We start from the raw sequence: 20,563 nt of genomic DNA, 5'->3' as shown, positions 1-20,563 counted from the left end.
TGTGACAATAAGTAAATGGGTTGACTTGATTGGATTGTAAGTGAATGACAAGGTAATAAAAATAGAGGTATAGAGAGAGAGAGAGAGAGAGAGAGAGAGAGAGAGAGAGAGAGAGAGAGAGAGAGAGAGAGAGAGAGGGGGGGGGGAGGGTTAATACATGTAAGTATTATGCGACGAGTGGTTGGAGAAAGTTAGAATCATCCCCCATGGGCCATGTCGATAATTTCAATAGTCGCATGCTGCCCTCTTTTGGCATGTCGCAATAATAGTTTCACACACTTGATAACAAACCTGTTATCATAATTATACATGTAATGACTTGCATCTGAAGAAGTTTATTGAAGATTTAATCTTGACGCACTAAGGTACACATGATTATATCCCATGAAAAACAAAGCACAACGAATCAAAACCAAATAAATAAATAAATAAACCTTACCAAACTGTGATCTGAGCAAAGGAGAGCAATGCAGCAAATATGACGCGGGAAGGGGGGGGGGGGGGGGGGGGGGTGCAAACTCATCATTCTACATGTTTGTCTTATTTCCAACAAAATTGGTAGTATCTGTTGGATTTACGTGATTATTTATTTAAAAAAAATACTGTTGTGTGTCCTTAATTGGAACCATGACGGACAACATCTTTGCTGATCATGTTTTTTTCCTGAATATGTATATTCCAATGAATTAATACATTTAATTTCTAGAATATAGTTTTCATACTAAAACTCTCATCTTTGATAGTTGTTTTTGGAAATTAACGAAAATTAAAACGCTATCATTGTTAAAGATTCGTAATGCACCACTAGTGGCTATCCCCATTAAGAGTTTATTTTGTTTCATTTTATTTATTTTTCCTCGCTCGCTTTATTCCCTTAACTTAGATAGTTGAATCAGCTGCCTCCTTCATCAGACCCAATTGTGTGCCCCTAAGCCAGCCACAATAATTAATTTCATTGTTTCTATAAATTCTCTTTGAATTCTACTTTATCATAGTCATACTACATCAACTAAAACTAATAAGCTAACCTGGTGTTTAAGTGACTATTTTGTTCAAATAATAATCAAGAATGTAAACAGAATTACAGGATCCTTCTCCCCTTCTCGATACATGTTTAATATATCACGATTATTTTATTTAAAATACCTGACCTCCGTTGAATACACAGACAGACCAAGGTATATTGATCCATTTACATTTTACGTGCCATATCAACCCTGGCCTGAATGGCATATTGATTTTAGGAACAACAATGGTAATTCTCTCATACACTCCCATCGAAACTATATTGATTATAATCCTAGTTCTCCCCTACATTGAAGTTGGCAGAACAAGGATGTCGAACTGCGACCTCTTCGTTGACCCAACGACTGAAAGGACACAAAGAATAGGGGTGTGTTGCTTTCTTTTCATAGGTCGCGAAAGGGTTTAGGGACAATTGTTCAAATATTGGAAGTGCGGCTTTTAAAAATCGCTTTTCAATAGCCCAGAATGTTTTCTGTCGAATAAGATAGGAGGTGCAGTCTGGTTATACGCATCAAATACAAACATTTAGAAGCAAACAGATCAAAATGTTTTGCAAACTTGTGTACACCTGACTCACTCGCACACGCACTTCTTTCCTCTCTCGGTTCGGGGGTGTAATATTTTCCTTTTCTCTCTCTCTCTCTCTCTCTCTCTCTCTCTCTTCGAGGTTGACAACTTCTGTCGCACGTATCAAAGTTCGACGGTTGCACTGCACTTTGCACAGCAGACTTATTGTCTGTCGGCTCAAGTTTTGTGGAAACTAACGGTGTACCTGTCTGCTAGTTTTTAGTCAGCGCGCGATGGCTGCGTGTCAACTTGGTGATGATTTAACGCCAAACCAAGAGACGGTGGTCGAACATGAGTCAGTGTGTAGCCATAACGATTTTAATCAGCTGCCAACCGTGACGGTATGTGATGCCAGGAGTTTATCGATCAGTAGTGCCACCAGCAAGACCAGCGGCAGCAATAGTAGTTCTAGTGAAAGCTACAGTCCAGCTAGTAGCCCTGCGAGCTCTCCCGATTCATCACTGAGTTCTTCATCAAGTGGCATGATGGAGCTAGGTCGGAGAGGGTCTAACCGGTCTTCACCTACGAACATGAGTGATAATGGAAAATCAGACGTGCATTTGGAATTGGATGCGTTGGAAACGGGAGTCAGTCAGATGAGAGAGAAGTTTGAAGATTTGAGCAGTAATAACAATAATCTTCATTTCAGCGCACCGACGAAAGAGAAACTGCGGTACAACCGTCGCAGCCTAGTGCGATCCAGTAGTAGCGCTTGCAGCAGCATCTCGGAGAATATGGAAGATGAGGGTTCGTCGGAGGAATCGGATGCCGACAGGAACTCCTCCTCCTCCTCCTCATCATCATCACCTCGAAACAGACCACCTCTTCAGAGAGGCAAAGCCATTCGGGGGGAGGATTTACTCTCCTCCAACCTGTCACCCCGGAGCATCAGCCCCATAAGCCCCTTGGAAGAATTGGAGACCTACTCCGGGATCAAGACAGTGGTTCGACGCCCGAAGAAATCTCAGAATGGGCGCAGTAGCCCCAGCTGGAGATGGAGTGTGATGGGCGTGGCCAATGGGGACTTGGATGCGGTTACCAAGGCATCCCATAAAGGGCGTCACCCGCCTCCTGTCTCGACATCGACTCCAACCGGTAGTAACGGACACGCCTCTCTATCGAGGAGGAGTTCAATGGGATTGTCGTCAACGCCGACAACGACATTGATATCACCAAGAACGAGCAAGTTATCAACGGAGTTCAGAAGACTGTCACTCCAGATGGATATGCCATGGAGAGGTAAGTATCCTTGCTTAACAATGCATTCGAACGTCTGCTCATTATTTAATATCAATTTTTAATGTACACCTATATGCATCCCAACTTTGGCTAATTTTAGAATACCCCAACCAATTGTTTTTTTCTCACTTGAATGTCCACCGCCTAGGGATATTCTTATGGTAAGGGTTAGCTAAGAAACTTGGGTCATTAGATTTAGCTTCATTGGTTAAGCTACGAACGTCTAGTCAACTTTGGGGGTAAGGTACTCTAAAGTAATTGCTCCTCAAAATGTAATCACCACACGCACCCAAAGCGTTATTTCCACCCACAGGCCCCTTCCTCCCCAATTTCCAACATAATTCAGTTCTATTCACTCTCAGTTTTGTATTTCAACACTACTTGAAGTTTCTTTACTATAAATGTATCGTTATCATATCGAAATATATTATATACTGCATCAAGTGTTACAGTTATTTTGAGTAAACCGATGATCATGCACATTTTCAATAGCAGTATACAACAATGTACACACTACAATGTACAAAGGAATCTACTCGTGCCAGAAAGAAGGGAAAAAATGGTTGATAAACCCCATTCAATACTTGCTTTGTTCATGAACCTGTCGGAATTTTTCAGAAGGATGTTATAATTATGTGTAAATACTTGTTAGCATATGGTTGGTAGCATTCACGACGATAAATCACCAACACAATCCAATCGAACATTATGCTGGCATTAAAAAAGACAGTACGTCGATATGTATTATATGAAGTGGGCGTTTTAGCAATTTAATGTGCACGTTGCCCAAACAAAAAGCAATATTATACCTTTACAAGTCCGTGATCACAATATGATAAGAAAACAATTTTTACGCACGAACTCACGAAACTCTTTCACACGATCACAACCCCTGATAACATTTAAAACTACATTCACATCCCAGATAATATCTTCAGCGGGGTATGATTGCCCTCATTTGTTTTCCTAACCCAAAGCCCTTTGAAGTTTGAACATTGACACCGTATCGATCTGATAAACCCTTTGTTGAATAATAAAACTGAGGTCTCGATTACGTCAAGGAAATTATTACTGATGTTCAGCTTGGGCATACTGGTAGATTGGAGCGATATAACATTATAAAGAACGAGTAATGTTATTTCGGATAAGAATATCATATTCTGTGTGATATATGTTTTGCATGATATTCACGACAAATGCTCTATGTAATTAATTAGATGGGTTTCAAAAGCAATTGAAAACCACAGCGTTCATCAGCGTTCCCTTCTTGTTTTGAATATTTTTATCAATATCATTTGAATAAAGAACTGTTTGCAATTGTGGGTACCATTCATCAATCTGGCAAGCAAATGCTTACAGTACAGGCAATTATTAGAAGAAGAAAAAAAAAACAGATCAGTGTGGTGAATCATCTTGTGTGCTGTGTCTTGAATGAAATTTATTCATCAAATTTCCTCATAAAATTAACTAAACAACAGTAAATGATTGACTCAGTATTCGTGCATGATATGGTTCATTCATTCTTGAGAAGATATAATTGTAGAAATTATAATTTGTCTTGCTTAACGTCGAATCGTGGCCGAATTCAAACTGAACACAATGGAAAATATCCTTGGGCTCGTGAATTGATGATAAATGATGCATGAAACACGTTCTTTGGAGCTCAAAAAGTAATTTATCTCCTTTATTGTAATCAGGAAACGCGGTATACATGTAACGATTTTGGATTTATTTGTGCAGATTCACTTTATCCACATTGGCCTTCCAGCCGGATTCGGGGCCTCAAACATTGCATAACGATGTACATTAATCTAGCTCAGTATTATAATGTTTCAAGAGCATAACAAACAAACAGAATAATAATAAAGGTCACCTAGATCACCTTTTATACGAGAATATTATTATCTGTGTATAGACATTTCCATTGTCTTGAAGCCTAGGCGGTCTCTAATATAGTTCATAAAGTTCATAATTCAGTTTTATAGTCTAAAAGGGTATTTACAATACATACCATTTCAAAAGACCATTATGAACACGATAGATCTCGTTGCAAACATTGTTAAATCACAAGTTATGCACCGAAAGACAGGTGCCCCCCCCCCCCCCTCCCCCCCCCCCTCTCACGCTGGACCCATACTACATGTACGCCATTGAGTGTTAAAATGAGTGTCCCAGATGAAGAAAATGAAGAATTCAAATTTCCCAGTCCCTTCCCAATAAATATATTTTATTGTTAATCACCAATGGGCTTCTTGGAAGAAAGAAAACAAAAATCCATTTTTCTGTCGACAATAATTTCAAAATATTAAAGTAAAGTGGACGCTTATTACACAGTTTCTGCTTTGTAAGATCATTTTTTTAGATAGGCAATCTACAATGGAAGCTCTTGGCTTCCTACCATTTTATCTATTTTAGTCCTATCTGGACTAGGATAACCTGTTCCACTGATAGTTAATGAAGGATTTCTCGTCACGTGCGACATGGACTTGAGAGTGTGTCAAAACAATAAAAACGACACACCAGACGGACTGTTTCGAAGGGACGGGAGATTAGATGAGAGCATTTTGAATCAGACAGAAAGAAGAGTATCGTTTTTGTACATTAGAAAGAACTCATGCAATGTGATATAAAATGGCCAGAATCACTTTCTTCCAATTATATAAATGAATAGTTTTGTACCAAATTCGAGCAGTACCCCCTCCCCCTAAAAATATATAAAAAATCGGAAGTTAATTTCTAGCACAATTTTGCCAACTATGCAAATCAAAACAGCCTCTCAATATCCTGTTTTGGAAAATATGCTCACCCGCATGCAGGTTATTTTGCCAAAATTCTGATTCATAAATTATGCTTAATAGAGGAATGATTACAGGGCTAAAATTTCTCATGTTTTGTAGTATGGTCATTAAAGAATATCAACAGTGTTTTTGATAAATGGGTATCCCGATAAGTTCTTGAAGTACAGCAAATATAAGAAAGTAAAAAGGCAAGCATAAGCAAAAAATGACAATAGTCAGATACAGCATGGTCCATGGACACAGCGAATGACGTTTCCTTTTTCTTTTCTCGTGGGATCCTCGTAATATTTCCTTGCAGAATAACACCTGCGATATTCTCAAACCTGACTTTGTGGCTAGTGGCCGCATAGAGTTCTACCACTGTTTAGCTAGGCCCCACCTTGAACGTGTTCGAAGGGTCTCGGCGTTGACGAGCTAGATTCCAGTACCAGCGGGATGCCCCTTTAAGTGTATGTTCTGGAGAGCGGTGGCGTAGGCAGGGGGGGCAGGGGCTCGAGGCACGTGCCCCATTGAATGTCAAACGGGGACACGAGATGAAGAGACGAAAGGAGAGAGGAAAGGTAACATGAAAAAGATGATGCCAGCCTTCCCATGCCCTTCCTCTTACAACGCCCTTTCTTTACAACTATCAAGACAGATGCCCCCCCCCCTTTCCTCCCTCGACCATCGATGCCCCCTCAATGGCAATACACAAGCCGTGCCACTGCTAGCAAGTTTTGACGTTTGATTTGTCGCAGGGCTGTTCAAATAAAAGAACAACACAAGCACGGAAAGAAAAGAAACATCTAGCGGTAGCACAAAACATTTTATGGTGAGAATAGAAAGGCTGACAGGGGTTGGTTGGGGTCATTTTCCGTGCATTAATATGATTGTGAGAATATCATACTTGGGGAAAACTTTCTTTGTTTATGGTAAACTCGGTAAACTTCGTTTAAACTCGACCAATTTCGGCAAACTTTTGTACACGAGAACGGAATGAGTTCTCTCCCCTCCCCTTCTCTCTCTCTCTCTCTCTCTCTCTCTCTCTCTCTCTCTCTCTCTCTCTCTCGCTCTCTCTATATAAATTATATATCTCCCCATACTGTCGAATATTAGAGAAAGTAAATAGTGCTGCTATATTGGTATGATTTTTCCAATGGATTTCTACAAAATTCACGACAAGATCATTGGAAACTAATTTCCAATGACGTAATAGAAATTTAGTAATTGCAGCCATATGCTTCACACGGTCGTATGGGACCAATTATACCACCGTGTGTGCATTCTAGACCAATTTCAAATTCAAGCTGGTTCAAACTGAGAGGTGTTTTGATTTTATATTCATAAACACAGTTGGAAACTTTATACAAATTCCTATGCAGACAGAAAAGCGTAGTAATATTCTTGCAGAATGTGCTACACCACCGTACTGCTTCTTTTATGATATAAATTTATGTCAAAACCCTGCAAATACAGCGATATATCAATTTAAACATAAAAAGGTATTAATGAAATGTTTGTCAGAAAAGTAGGACCGATTTTGTGAGTATGGTGAGAACATCGTTAGAGTTGATTTTCCATTGTCCATTGACCTAAGAAATAGAACACTGAAAGGTGATTCACTGATAATATACAAGTAGTACTCGTAGTGTTATTTTAGTTTCGGATCAACGATCGGTCACTTCTCAGGTTGCCGAGTCAAGTGTGCCCATTATTCAGGTCTGCTATTTTAAAGAACTATCCTAGATCCAACATCTGGATATCTAAGATTTTTATAATGAATCACTTGAAATGAACTACCCAGAAATATATCATAAAAATCTTTGAAAAGAGAATAATAAATAATTTCTTTATAGAGGAATATTCTCTGTCTCACTCCTTTGTGTGTATGCGCCCTCGGTGCTTCATATTTTTTATTTCGAGTTTGGGGAAAGTTTCTCTCATAATGATTAGAGCCTATATTGTACACAGTTTTTATAAGTATGAAATTTGCGACTTTTGTCCATGCGTTCATTTGCCAAACGAGCCAAGATGAAATTATCATGAATCATGTAATAACATTGTAAAGTAAAAAGACCTCGTTAATATTTTTTTTATTTCAGCTTTTTTTTTACAACTCATAATCAAATGACAGTACCTTTAAAGCGTCACTGTAGCAGAGTTCAGTGTATTCCTAATTTCCCGGTAACTCTATCCAAATCATGTCTGGACATTTGAGGCTTTACTGGTACCCATATCTTTCATATGTAAATTGAGATTGTTGATGTAATCATTTCTCTCACAAATTAGTGTAAGGGTTTAAAATGTGCTTACATGTCTTGAAGAATATTTTTGTAATTAAACTCTGTTTATATTTTATTATCGTGGCCCGTATTTATGTTAATTAAAGGAGAAACTAAGTTATCTCAACTTTAGACATAGTTTAGTTCCAGCATCGAATTATTTTTTTTAGAAGAGTGCTGACCAATAATTATGCCAAGTGTGACCTATTCCTCATCAGCATAAGCTCCATTACATCTACCTTTCTGAGCCAAATAAGTATCCAAGAACGTATGACACATGCTCCGATGACAATAGTCCCTTGGTAAATTTATAACTCTAAATGAATCACTAACACTTCACCAAATCCTGAATCTAACACCAAGGAGGTACATTGTGTATATTGAATCGCAACCCGTATTTCTTTGACGTAAGCTGTGAAAAAATGCTGCACCGCTATAGATGGCCTTTATTTACTACATTTTAGGTTTTTCCTACTCATCCCGAATATTTTCACATTCTTAGAAATAAAACGATATTGACACTGGGCGTGTTCGGTTCAAAACCCTTGTCTCATTTTGTCTTCATAGCCTGTTGCTTTATAAAATACAAATAACATTATGATACGTGACACTGATGGGTTAACGGAGGGGTCGAATCTTATCGATTTCTTACATCGCCACACTGCTTCCTTTTGCTAGAGGTTAACGTGCGTGCCTTGTTCCTTTTCAAATTAATTACCTCGGATCATATTGAAAGTATTATAGCTGCTGGTAAAGAGCATATGCCATGACATAATATTTTCTTGGTGGTAAACAGTTTGGCTTTAGAGACTCTTGAACACACATTTTTGTTCTTACAATGACGTATGTGAAGTTCCAATTGTGTGATGTTGCTAAATTATAGCTTTCACGAACTACATCTTTAATAAAGGACTAAACGAATATAATGTTATTGTCTTTTAAAAAAAAAACTTTAAGGTTATTATATGTGAAGGCATTAATTGAAATACCATTGATTTTGTATATTAAAGAATGAAAGCACATGAGCAACTCTCAATATTTTATGTATAATCATTTTTGATAAATAAATCAAATTTTAATCTATACTCATGTACGTCGTTTAACAGGTTTTCGTTTGTTTTCTTCATTCTAATAAGACGCTTTTCTCTCAGCTTTATCATCCATTTTTCTGTTCCAAATATCATTTAATACCAAATACGCACAAATTTCAGGATCCCATTCCTGGTTTATCGTGCATGAAGAGGTCAGATTTTGTTTAGTTTCCTGCTCTATTCTCCGGCCCAGTAACTTGCCCATTTCCCTCTCACCCGTTCCAGCCCCTTTTTATCAGTAACCATACTCCTTCCCCTTCTTTCTGTTATATCCCCTTGATAATAAACGCATTCCTCAATTAGAAAGCTGCACAAAAAAATCAAATTGTCAATTATTTCCTCCTCTTTGCTGCGGTGAACATTTAGAATTTCATATTTGTGTTTGTAATTGATTTGTGTTGTAGTAAATTTTGACTGTTTTTCTTTCTTTAGCCGGTTATTATTTACCCATTATCATAGCATTATTGTAGGGGCAGCGACCCACCTTTTTGTTGTTGTTGTTGTTTCTTTGTTTTAAAACACTTGATACGATACACAGTTTATTCCGAAACTATTGGAGGCAACCCCCGCCTACACCGACGCCCCTGTATGATGCATTTTGTTAAGGTATTCCTCAATGATAAGATATTATAATCATATGGATGGTCGTGATTTTCTACTTTTTGTCAACCTGATGGACTATCAAACTTGAGTTTTAAAGACCCCTGATTTCCTGACCTATCTCTGCAAGATCTGTATAAAGTACAAGTTAACTTTTAGCACATAAACTGCTGGGATTTCGTTTCGCTCTAACAGTAGGTCTTTTTTCCATGGCCACATTTATCATCATTGTGTAAGTTTTGTGCACCATATTTCTCGAGTTTAATAGGGGGAGCATCAGCTTAGATTATCTCCGAATTCACATTTTACAGATTATTTATAAATAAAAATCTGAATTAATAAGATTTCTGCTTCCTCCGCCGCTGCTATATGCACTGTCATGTAATGAATGCTATAATTATATTAAACCCTTAATATCTCTAATGAGCCTAATATGATTAGCAGCTTATGATGATCTGGGGTTCAAACTCATGGCCGATTGGAGGAAGGCCATCATTAATGATTTTTCCCCTTTTAATGCATGCTCTAGACTCGAACACCAATTCAACGTTATTAATACCTTCTTCCTGCATGTCCTGTCCGTGACATCTCAACATGCTCAATCGTGTAGCCTAAAATGTACTTATACATTTAGTCAAATTTGTTGAATGTTGTGATTGCACTTCATGCCCCCAAAATGTAAAAGGGGGCGCCAGGTCACAATAAGGGACACATTGCTTATGTAAAAAGTGAGGGCGCGGAGCAATTGTCCCACCCCGCCCCTCCCCCATCATTTTTGCACCTGTACGTGCCTTTTATAATAATGTAAGTTTCCATATTTTTGTTTTTGGATATTAAATTTGATTACTGGTTACTATGGAAATAGCCAAGTAGAAAATTATCTCACAATATTATATTAGTATAACATAGTAAACCCCCTTCCCGTTTGAGTTAAGAAGCTGCATGTTTTTCTGTTTGTATTTGTGTGTGTGTGTGTGTTTTTTGGGGGGAGGTTTTTTGGAGGGGGGGGGGGAGATATTTTCATAAAAATTGGCTGAGTAGACGACAACTTTCTCAACCTCTATCAGAATTGGTCATGAGCTCAATTGTCGAGGGACTTTATAATTGCATGTTCCTTCTAGAAACTGTCCAGCTGCTCTTTACAGTCAGTCATGTTAAACATGTAAGACATCGCTATCCAAACCATGACATTCCACTTTGTGCAAAATATATTATAGTAATATATTTCATTGATTGCCATGTGTAAGTTTTAATAGTAGACGTAAACAATTATTGATACAAATGGGTAACGGGTATCTTCAAAACAACCAGTGAGTTGAGCCGAAGAAATGACTTGGAAAAGTGGACGAACCCGATGTGACTGTATAAATTCATTAACTCTAGCTGATACCGCAACACTTCATCATCCCTTACTGATTGGACACGGAAACTCCTAGGAATAGTAATACAAAAGGTCCAGGTTCATTAAGGAAACACTTCATTTTATTAACAAACTATCTCAATTAGTTGTTTACAAAAAGTCCTTTTTTAAAAGTAGAATTAAAACTAATTGGACAGGTGCTCAATCATGTTAAATGGCGGGTAAATTCGGTCATGAAATGGTACGTGCTTATTATTTTGATGTGAAGATCATGACTGTTGACTAATTGCTATGATTTATCGTAATTTGGCTAATCGTTGATAGAATTTTACGACTTAATCGATCGCTAAATTTAGATGAGGGACTTATACTTCTCATGGTGGGTCTCAATATGGATATACGAAACCGAAAAGGGATAGAAGAGTTTTAAAAAATGTGTATTTTTTCCTCTTTACAAATAAAATCAGAATCAACAACTTTGTCATAGTATATAAAGAGAACCTGTACAGGAGGCAATCAAGGCCCTCAATAACAGAAATTTAGGAGTTTCGATGGCACGAATTCTGCTGTAAAATAGTTGACTGTGTTAATGTTCCCATAGGCATTCGATAACACATCCCTCCTTTTCTCTCCATTTCCTGATACCCCCCCCCCCCCCCCCCCCCCCCCCCCCCCCTTGACAATGTTTTTGCCATTGGTCATTTATTTAGTCTTTATTTTTTTACTAATGCGACATGCTTAAACAATACGCACATTTAAAAAAAAAATCACGATTAATTTGCTTTTAAGTAAGAGAGCAGTCTCCTCTCAAATTAATTTTGAAATTGAAAGCAAATTTCACCTCCTTACAATATATAAATAAGATTTGAAGAAATGCAGTATGAAAAAAATACTCGTGTTTTCTAAGCTTCATTCGAAGGGAATCATCCTGAGGATTAAAAAGGTATTTTGCTGTTCCTCTGAATAACCCAGATGACGGGATTATGCAGTCTGATCACTAATCTCAGGGGATTTAGAAAGCGGAAATGTGGAATTTGGAATTGTCACTGTCAATTTGAGCAATCAACCTCCAACCCAGGGCTCTATCCTATAACTGTTTATACTTGAAGGTACATCATTGAGTTCACCGTTTACCTTTAGAAAATAATAAAGAAATTCTACATTTTAAAAGGTTAAAGGCGTAAAAGCATTATGATGATATGAAATGAACAATATAAACATTAGCGATTTTTTAAATAGTTTTCAGGGTATCCATATTTGTTCGTGCTTGGAGGGAAGTTAAAGGCTAAGAACAAAATGCTCCATGTCCTTTACGTGCAAGTGTGTATTTATGGGTAATTTTTAGGATCACAGTTTAATGCGTTGCTTGGCAACGGAAATGTACTTCATTACGACATGTACAACTTATTTCCTCAATCTTGTTGGTCGCTCTACTCATTAGATGATAGATTTACACCGTTGATGGTATATGTGTACTTTCTTTAAGCGGTTATACAATAATTTAATTCAACTGGAAATTTCATCGTTGCGTCTTATTTCTTTCAGGCTTGTCATTATTTCGAGATGCTTATTTTCAACTTAAAAGCTTGTAAGCTACCGTCTTAGTATCCTCCTCCCCCCCCCCCCCCCCCCCCCCACCACCACGCGTTCTCTCTCTCCTTCTCTCTCTCTTTCTCTCTCTCTGATGTCTCTTCATTATTACACTGTTTTCAGCTCGGTCAAGCCTCGGGCATGTAAATCACAATAAGTGCAGCTAATTGAGTAATAAATAGGTGTCGGAATAATATTTGCTCGACCCCTGTAGCGCTGTTGTTATGTTGTTCAGCCCACGCTTAGAAACGAGGGCGAAAGTACAACGCAACAATTTATACATGAACTCTAATATAATATAGTGTTTTACAAGCTTTCTACAAAACGCGCTGGCAGGTCTACACTTTCTAACAAACCATTGTCATTGAATCATTGGCAACCCAGTAAAAAGTTAGTATGATAATAACAAACATGACAAATTCCCTGCAATAAAAAAAAGTCTTTTCACAAAAGGTATATCGCACATAAAAAATGCACGTGGTTTTTGCATTATGACATGTAATGAATTATATTATTTACTTTTTTGAGCTTGCTTTTCGTGAGGAGAAATATTAGCCCATCTTTCATACAATGGAAAGAATGAAATAATATTTCGTACGAGAGAAAGGGCCTGACCCCCCCCCCCCCGACCCCGGTCACAGAAGGCTCACAATCAAGACTCATGATAAGAATATAAATATAGTTACCATGCATGCAATCAATTTGTTACGGGCGGGCGAGGGGGGCGGGGGGGGGGGGGTGAAGGTATCCTTTCAATTATTTCAACTTATGCTTTGATCGACGTCACACCTGTAGAAGGCTGCTGGTCATCATGCTGGTCAGTCATTCTACAGGTACACGCAAGGGTCAGATCTGATGGGTTTTAGAGCCTGTCTGGGCCAGGATGAGTGAGGATGATCCATTTTATAATGGATGATGACATGCCTTTTCATTGATATTTCCTTGATGGATAATTATGATTGCTCAAAATCCATGATCCTCGACTCCTGAAATCATCATTATCGAGGGTCTTAACTCTGCTCTAGTCTTATATTAACTTAAATTTTGTAAAGCATGAAGAGAAATTCGGCTACAAACACTAGCTCATTGTCTCATTGTGCAGAATTTCCATGAAGAGCGGTATAATGACACAATGACTGTTCAAACATCCTTCAACCAAGGTTTCCACACGACTGTTGCAACGAACGTCAAAATTATATTTATGTGGATATCGATACGTGACCGGGTATGAATTCCAGCCAAACCATAAAATGATGTTGCCAAAAATGCATAGTCATATTGCACCTAGAATAGTTGCTCATTATTGTATCACTCTTTTTTATAGGTGTTATACTTCAGAGCAATCTCTGTGATGCATTTACAATCCTTACAATTGGAAAACTATATACGTTTGAATCCATCTTCTCTTGTACGCTAGCTATGATTAAATATTTCCATAGTTTTCGTTGGAAGCATCATTGAAATATAATTATCAGCTGTTAACTTATTGACTACTGCATTCATACCCACATGTTCTAACATAATATAGGAGCCATTCAGTTCCACTAGTCAATGGGCTGAAACTGTTATTGATGAAAATACTGTAATGGACAAACTACAGTTAGGACAATCTTCAAACTTCAGGATTAGTCATCGTTGGCACGAATGGCCTTCTCCCGACCCATGCTAGAAATACCCCCACCCTGGAGCCTTTAAAGATACCTTACAAAAGCTCAACATGGGCGAAATAATTTCTAGAGCCCACTTCATAAATTAAGTATAGGATACTATGCTCAGTCGACTGCTACATCCCAGCTGAGGAGTTTATGCAGTGGCCCACCAGAACCAGAACCAGAACATGTTGCATGATGCATCTGCCCCATCTTCCAATTTCCAATTTCCATTCTAAATTTCTCTAAAGTTAGACTTTGCCTGCGAAAAAAGGGCTAATATCAGTTATAGTCTATCTAACCATATCCTGACTGGTTGCCAAACAACTATGAATAGGCCTTTCATCTGTTTTGTGCAAAACATGAGTCATGCTAAATAATATGTACCGTGCACCACAATGGTGTTTTTTAAAACCAGGGATGGGTTGTCTTTATTATGATCTCTAATGTAGTTTTCCCTTTTAGCGAGTGAAGGTTAGATTTTTTTTATATGAATGAATCTCTTGGAAACTGAATCAACGTATGGACGGATGGGCGCGCCGCAAATTGTTGTTTGTATTTATCTGGATAATGGCTCTAGGAATAGCCATTCTTTGTGTAATTCAGCAGTTTCAGGATATAGAGTTATAGGATGGACTCAAAGGGATTCTTTGTATTCATGACCGCATTTAACGACGCATTTTGGTGTTTTTTAATCCGTTCAAATTACCTGGCCAAAGTGGGTTTACTGTAACTTGACAAAAGCTGGTTTGATTATCAATCTACTTGAACTTCTCAGCATGCAAATCTATAACGATATTTCGCTTACCCAAGAAAAAGAATAATAAGTAAGCTTTGTTTTGCTAAGGTGCAGATCCGGGGATTATGCTAAAGGGAGAAGGCGTAAATTTTCTCGACATTATGGCAGACGCTATTCTATATAGAGGGGTCTCAAGCAAGCTCCCCCACCCCCCCCCCATCCATTTTACTTGATTATAAATCAATTTAAGCAAGGCACATGTAAAAAAAAATGAATGCAAGAACTGCGCCTGCATTACAGGGAGACTGTAGTTACAAGCAATCAAACAAGCACAACAAAAATATGCAAAGTGCTCTTCGATTTGAGCTTAACAGAATACGGAACGCCCACCTTCCCTTCCTTCTTGTTCGATTTTTTAAAACTTTTATTCTTCATTTTCTTCATAAACAGACATTCAATAGGGCGTCACCTGAGATAAGAAAACATAGAAAGTGGAAACTTTTTCGTTCCTGTATTTTTACCCCCAGCTAATTCTAGCTCGGATATAAAACGTCACAGGTACATGCGTTGGTGTATCATCAGCATTCTACCGTAACCATAGCAACGAATAGCATGATTGTATCAGTGCATTAGCACTACTCATTGTGTAAAATAACGAGTAAGAGTCTCATGAATTGATCAGAGATTCATTGATTTGTTTTTTGTCTCGTCTCCATGAAAGTCCTTGAACATGACTCACCTATATCCGCTAGCGATAAGGTCACCAGGTGACTTGACAATGAGGGGGATTAAAGGGATGTGAAGGGGATGGTATACTTAAAGGGGGTGATGATTACAGCGAACGCCCCTGTAAATCTCTACAGTCTTAAAGCGTTTTAGTCAGGCGTGGTTCAAGAAGAATAACGGTGATGTGGCTTGGGGTCTTGCATTCATTTGGGGCGGGGGGGGGGGGGTGATTCCCGAAGGCCCCCTCCCCCAAAACCGATCATGACTTTAGTTCATAAATCGACGGAAAATCTTATTTTGTAAGATATTTAGTCATAATTTATTGACAAATGAAGAAACTTTAGAACATATTTTTTCCAACTCCCTGATCCTATTAACATGTAGACATTGCTTCTATGATAGAATAAAATGTGAATTCAGTAAACAATTGTTGTTAAAGTATCCATGTTTAGAGCATTCAGAAGGGGGTTGAACAATTTTCATCCTACTTCTCATCATTATGCTATGGTACGCAATATGATTGTATAATTTCGTTCCTACTCACAATTTCAAATTTCGTGTACCTTCCTCTTATTTCCCCCTTCCCCTAGTATGTCTTCTCCTCCCTTCTGCCCTAAAGTCTCCCTTCCATTCAATCCCACCCACGCGTCTCCTCCTCATACTGTCCCTACCCCCCCCCCCCCCATTTTTCTTGTCCCATTTCACCCCTTGCCGCACCCTTCACCACTGTCCGTGAACCTAACCAGCCCGGTGACTTGGCTTGTATGAACCACTTTTCAGCTGAGCCACCAAACCACAGAAATGATGACGTTATAGATCACGAGGCATTAGTAATCAATTTCTAACGAGAAAAAAGAAAGATGTTAAGACGCATTCTGATTATGCAGACTTTCAAATTAACTCCTTCATGACTAATTCATTCCTTGTAACTAGGCAAGCAAGAATTATGCGCCAAAGAAAGTGTACGTAGTTAAAAGAGTATGGTCATTATAGGGGTAGGAGCGGTTCTGGATGATTTCTTTTGAGGGAAAGGATGTTTGGGGTCTTGGATTCTTGCGTTCATTTTGTCGTGTTGATTGATTTATTGATTAAATTTTTTTTATTTCATATCATTCTATTCTTCTTCTTTTCTTCTTCTTTTTTTTCTTTTTTGGAGGGGAGGAGGGGGTGCGGGCTTGAACCCCGAGTCCCCTCCAGAACCTCAATCGAGCAGGGGAGGGGGAGGAGAGGAGGGGTGCCCCATACCCCATATATATATATTTTTTCTCTTGACATTATTTTTGTCACACACTTTAACTCTTTCGGCCATATAAAATTATGAGCCTAATATTTCTCTTCAAAGATAAACTTGTGCTCCCCCATTGAATAAAACATTGGCTACGCCACCATGAACATGAAAATAGTGATGTCAAATTGAACCCTTACTAAGCACCTAAGTGATATCTTTAGGGGAGCTTTGGATGTTATCTAATGTGCACATTGATCATACTTCCCCAACTGTTTCCTCTAGAAGTTTCGAAAATATGAATACAAATCTAACAAAGACACGTTTTATGTACACATCACTTTTGTTCATATTTGTCTTGTAAATGTTCCATATCTAATATATTTTTCTTCTTTCTTTTTTGTTTTTGTTTCTACAGATCCAAACGAGCGCCTGTTACAGTTTGCAGACTGGTTGGTTAAACGTACGGAGGAGTTGATGGAGAGGAGCGCCCGCGCGCGGCAGAAGACCTACGAACTCCTGCGATTGGCTCGAAACAGGCAAAAAGATCCAATGGAATACTGAGAAATATTGAATCACTAATCATATTTGTGCAATTCTAAATGGAAAGTCTTCCGATTCAAGTCAGTATCGTGACAAAACAAGACATTATGCAAATGGAACATAAATTATCGGTAATGATGAAAGTAATGGAGAAGCTGGAAATGCATTGACAGGAGATGGAATAGTTCAACGGATATCATACGATTGTAAGAGGCTCGAGCTGTTGAAACTAAACTGCAGAAACACTGATTATGAAGAGAATTTAGAAGAGCCTTTTATTTGCATGTCAGTAATGTCTTCGCATTCTCTGCTTGATTGGAAGACTCGGAAGCGTCATCCCTTTGTTTTAATGGTGGAGGAGTGGAAGGGGTCGGGCTCGGACTACAGAAAGCCAAAACTTAAAACTTATCTGGAATTTTCCAAGCTAAATATTAGGCTTTCTAGTTTATTCATTTGATGATAACAAGCATGTGGTTGTGACCGTCAATATGGAAGGGGATAATATTTTCTAAATATTTTTAGAATAAATTTTATATGGAAGGTAAAATTGCCAGGAAATATTGTCTTATCAATGGCTATTGATATCATTATGGCGTCTATCAAGGCTATATTTCCGTTTGAAAACATTTAATATTGGCACCATGCAGGCTGTGAAACAATGCTGAGAATATTTTCCCTCACATCAATCAGTTTTTCATCCGTGGAATATCCGCGGGAAATCTGATTGCTTCGAGCTAGGGTTTGAATCCAGTACGACAGGAGTATTAATGGTTTATAATAATACAGCTTTCGGTTGCACATTTATCCTGTTAGACTTTAAAACTACATACATTTACCGGTTGATATATAGATGATGATGCAAATGCTGGTCATATTTTCAAAGGAAAACTGAAATAGAATTTTACGCTGATGGTGTGAAGTCATCCACTTATATTGGAGCATACGAAATAATATTTACATAATATATGTACGATAATAATTATTAATGCAGCATAATTTGTAAATACTAACTCATTTTCAGAGCGCTGAAAAATATTACTTCTTTGCTTGCCATTACTGTTACATTACTTGAAGTGAATGTTTCGTTATTTTATTTTTACTATAAATTACCATTTATCCTAATTAGTTTTTTTGTTCTGTCTAAATTCATGTTATCATTCCTTTCACTATCAGGGCACGTTGCTTGATTAAATACATCGTCCAATAAGCACTCTATAATTATCGTTAATAAATTCTTAAAATCTATTCTATTTTCTATGTTCTAGAAGATATACTGCAATAACGACGAATATTACTCAAATTGAGTCATACTTATTCGACCTTGCAAACGAAACTGCACATATTTGTACAAAAGGTAATTTTCAAACGATTGTTTTGCTTTGCTTTGAACATAATTAGACCTAGTTCTGTTCCTTAGCGTTTGAGGGTGTATGGATTCAGGAAGAAAAACAAAGATTTGATGACCAGAACGCAAAATCTATTTTATCTACTATCTAATTTTACACATGCGCGCCTGGTCATCTACATATTTTCTTTAAGTTTTGTTTATTGTACATTTACATATTTTTGTATTTATTTTTTAATTGATATGTATGGAGAAATGGTATGATTTACCATTTATCCTAATTAATTTTTTTGTTCTGTCTAAATTCATGTTATCATTCCTTTCACTATCAGGCACGTTGCTTGATTAAATACATCGTCCAATAAGCACTCTATAATTATCGTTAATAAATTCTTAAAATCTATTCTATTTTCTATGTTCTAGAAGATATACTGCAATAACGACGAATATTACTCAAATTGAGTCATACTTATTTGACCTTGCAAACGAAACTGCACATATTTGTACAAAAGGTAATTTTCAAACGATTGTTTTGCTTTGCTTTGAACATAATTAGACCTAGTTCTGTTCCTTAGCGTTTGAGGGTGTATGGATTCAGGAAGAAAAACAAAGATTTGATGACCAGAACGCAAAATCTATTTTATCTACTATCTAATTTTACACATGCGCGCCTGGTCATCTACATATTTTCTTTAAGTTTTGTTTATTGTACATTTACATATTTTTGTATTTATTTTTTAATTGATATGTATGGAGAAATGGTATGATACCACTATTGTTCAATCTAATAAACTGTACCAAACTGAAACACTGTGTGAATATTGTCCCCAAATGCTTTGTGATAGACATAGAACACAATCATAATTATAATGTTTAGAGTAAATGCAATGTAGATAAGGGAGATATCAGTGAAAACTGTACATTGCTGCCAGACTATAAAATTAAGACACAAGGGTAATTTGTCATTCATCAAGCCACGTCAAATCACACATACACCAACAATTCGTTAGCATTATTATGAACCGACGAATCCCTCATATAGTATATCCCGGAGTGTATCAATATAATCGTTGGTTCATAATATCGACGACGAATTCATTTCAATTCAGTTCAAGAGGAGTCATTCTTTTTAAGGGGCACGGGTGAGGCAGATGTCAAGAATCTCTGACATGCTACACATATCAATAAAAAGGTTGTGACTTTGTGGGGCCATTTTTGCAAAATCGTTGGGCAACCGCCCCTGCTCCCTCTCCGTAACGACATCCCTGGATTTAATGGCTAACAGGATGGAAGGGGGTGGGAGGAGGGCAGTGGCGTAGACAGGTTCGTACACCTGGGGGGATGACTCAGGGGCGGATCTAGCTTTTTGCTAAGGGGGGGGGTTGACCAAAATAATGACGATGCAGAGCATCGTCCACGAGCCGCGAAGCGGCGAGCCGATTTTTTTTGGGTGTTTATTTGAACCCCGTAAGTGATGTTTTCCTGGCATCTATTAACACAATTTAGACCATAAAAAGCAGTGCATGATAACGTCTTTTTAAATCAAGTAACAGTTAAATACACAGTTATATCCAGAGTTATCATGACTGTGTTTGGTTAAGTTACCAGATGAGTTGAATATCTTCTCACAATATTTGCACTTGAAAGGGTTTCTCTCCAGCGTGCGTTCTTTTTTCTTTTCTTTTTTTCTTTTTTTCCCCCTTTTTTTGTTGTTTGTTTTTTGGGCCGCCCAAGGGGGGGGGGGTTTAAACCCCTAACCCCCCCCCCCCCCCCCCCCGTAGATCCGCGCCTGTTTAATCTTGTG

General features: G+C 37.9%; 1 protein-coding gene across 1 annotated transcript; it reads left to right on the top strand.

Annotated features, from left to right (window-relative positions):
* Positions 1–1,427: 1,427 nt before the first annotated feature.
* LOC581082 (putative protein TPRXL) lies at positions 1,428–17,956 on the top strand. The gene is made up of 2 exons (XM_795024.5): positions 1,428–2,832; positions 17,290–17,956. Exons 1-2 carry the CDS (start codon positions 1,827–1,829, stop codon positions 17,433–17,435), a joined length of 1,152 nt encoding a protein of 383 aa, XP_800117.2. The 5' UTR covers positions 1,428–1,826; the 3' UTR covers positions 17,436–17,956.
* The last annotated feature ends 2,607 nt before the right edge of the window (positions 17,957–20,563 follow it).

Source organism: Strongylocentrotus purpuratus, unplaced genomic scaffold (assembly GCF_000002235.5).
Source record: "Strongylocentrotus purpuratus isolate Spur 01 unplaced genomic scaffold, Spur_5.0 spur5_scaffold_5, whole genome shotgun sequence".
Classification (NCBI taxonomy): domain Eukaryota; kingdom Metazoa; phylum Echinodermata; class Echinoidea; order Camarodonta; family Strongylocentrotidae; genus Strongylocentrotus; species Strongylocentrotus purpuratus.
Note: the sequence above shows the minus strand (reverse complement) of the source record. Positions and strands in the feature narration are given on the sequence as shown.

Excerpts from the sequence above, each read along its gene's own strand:
- LOC581082 (XM_795024.5), top strand. The coding sequence starts at position 1,827 with ATGGCTGCGTGTCAACTTGGTGATGATTTAACGCCAAACCAAGAGACG. Across the intron at positions 2,833-17,289 it reads GATGGATATGCCATGGAGAG|ATCCAAACGAGCGCCTGTTA; the intron begins GTAAGTATCCTT and ends TTGTTTCTACAG.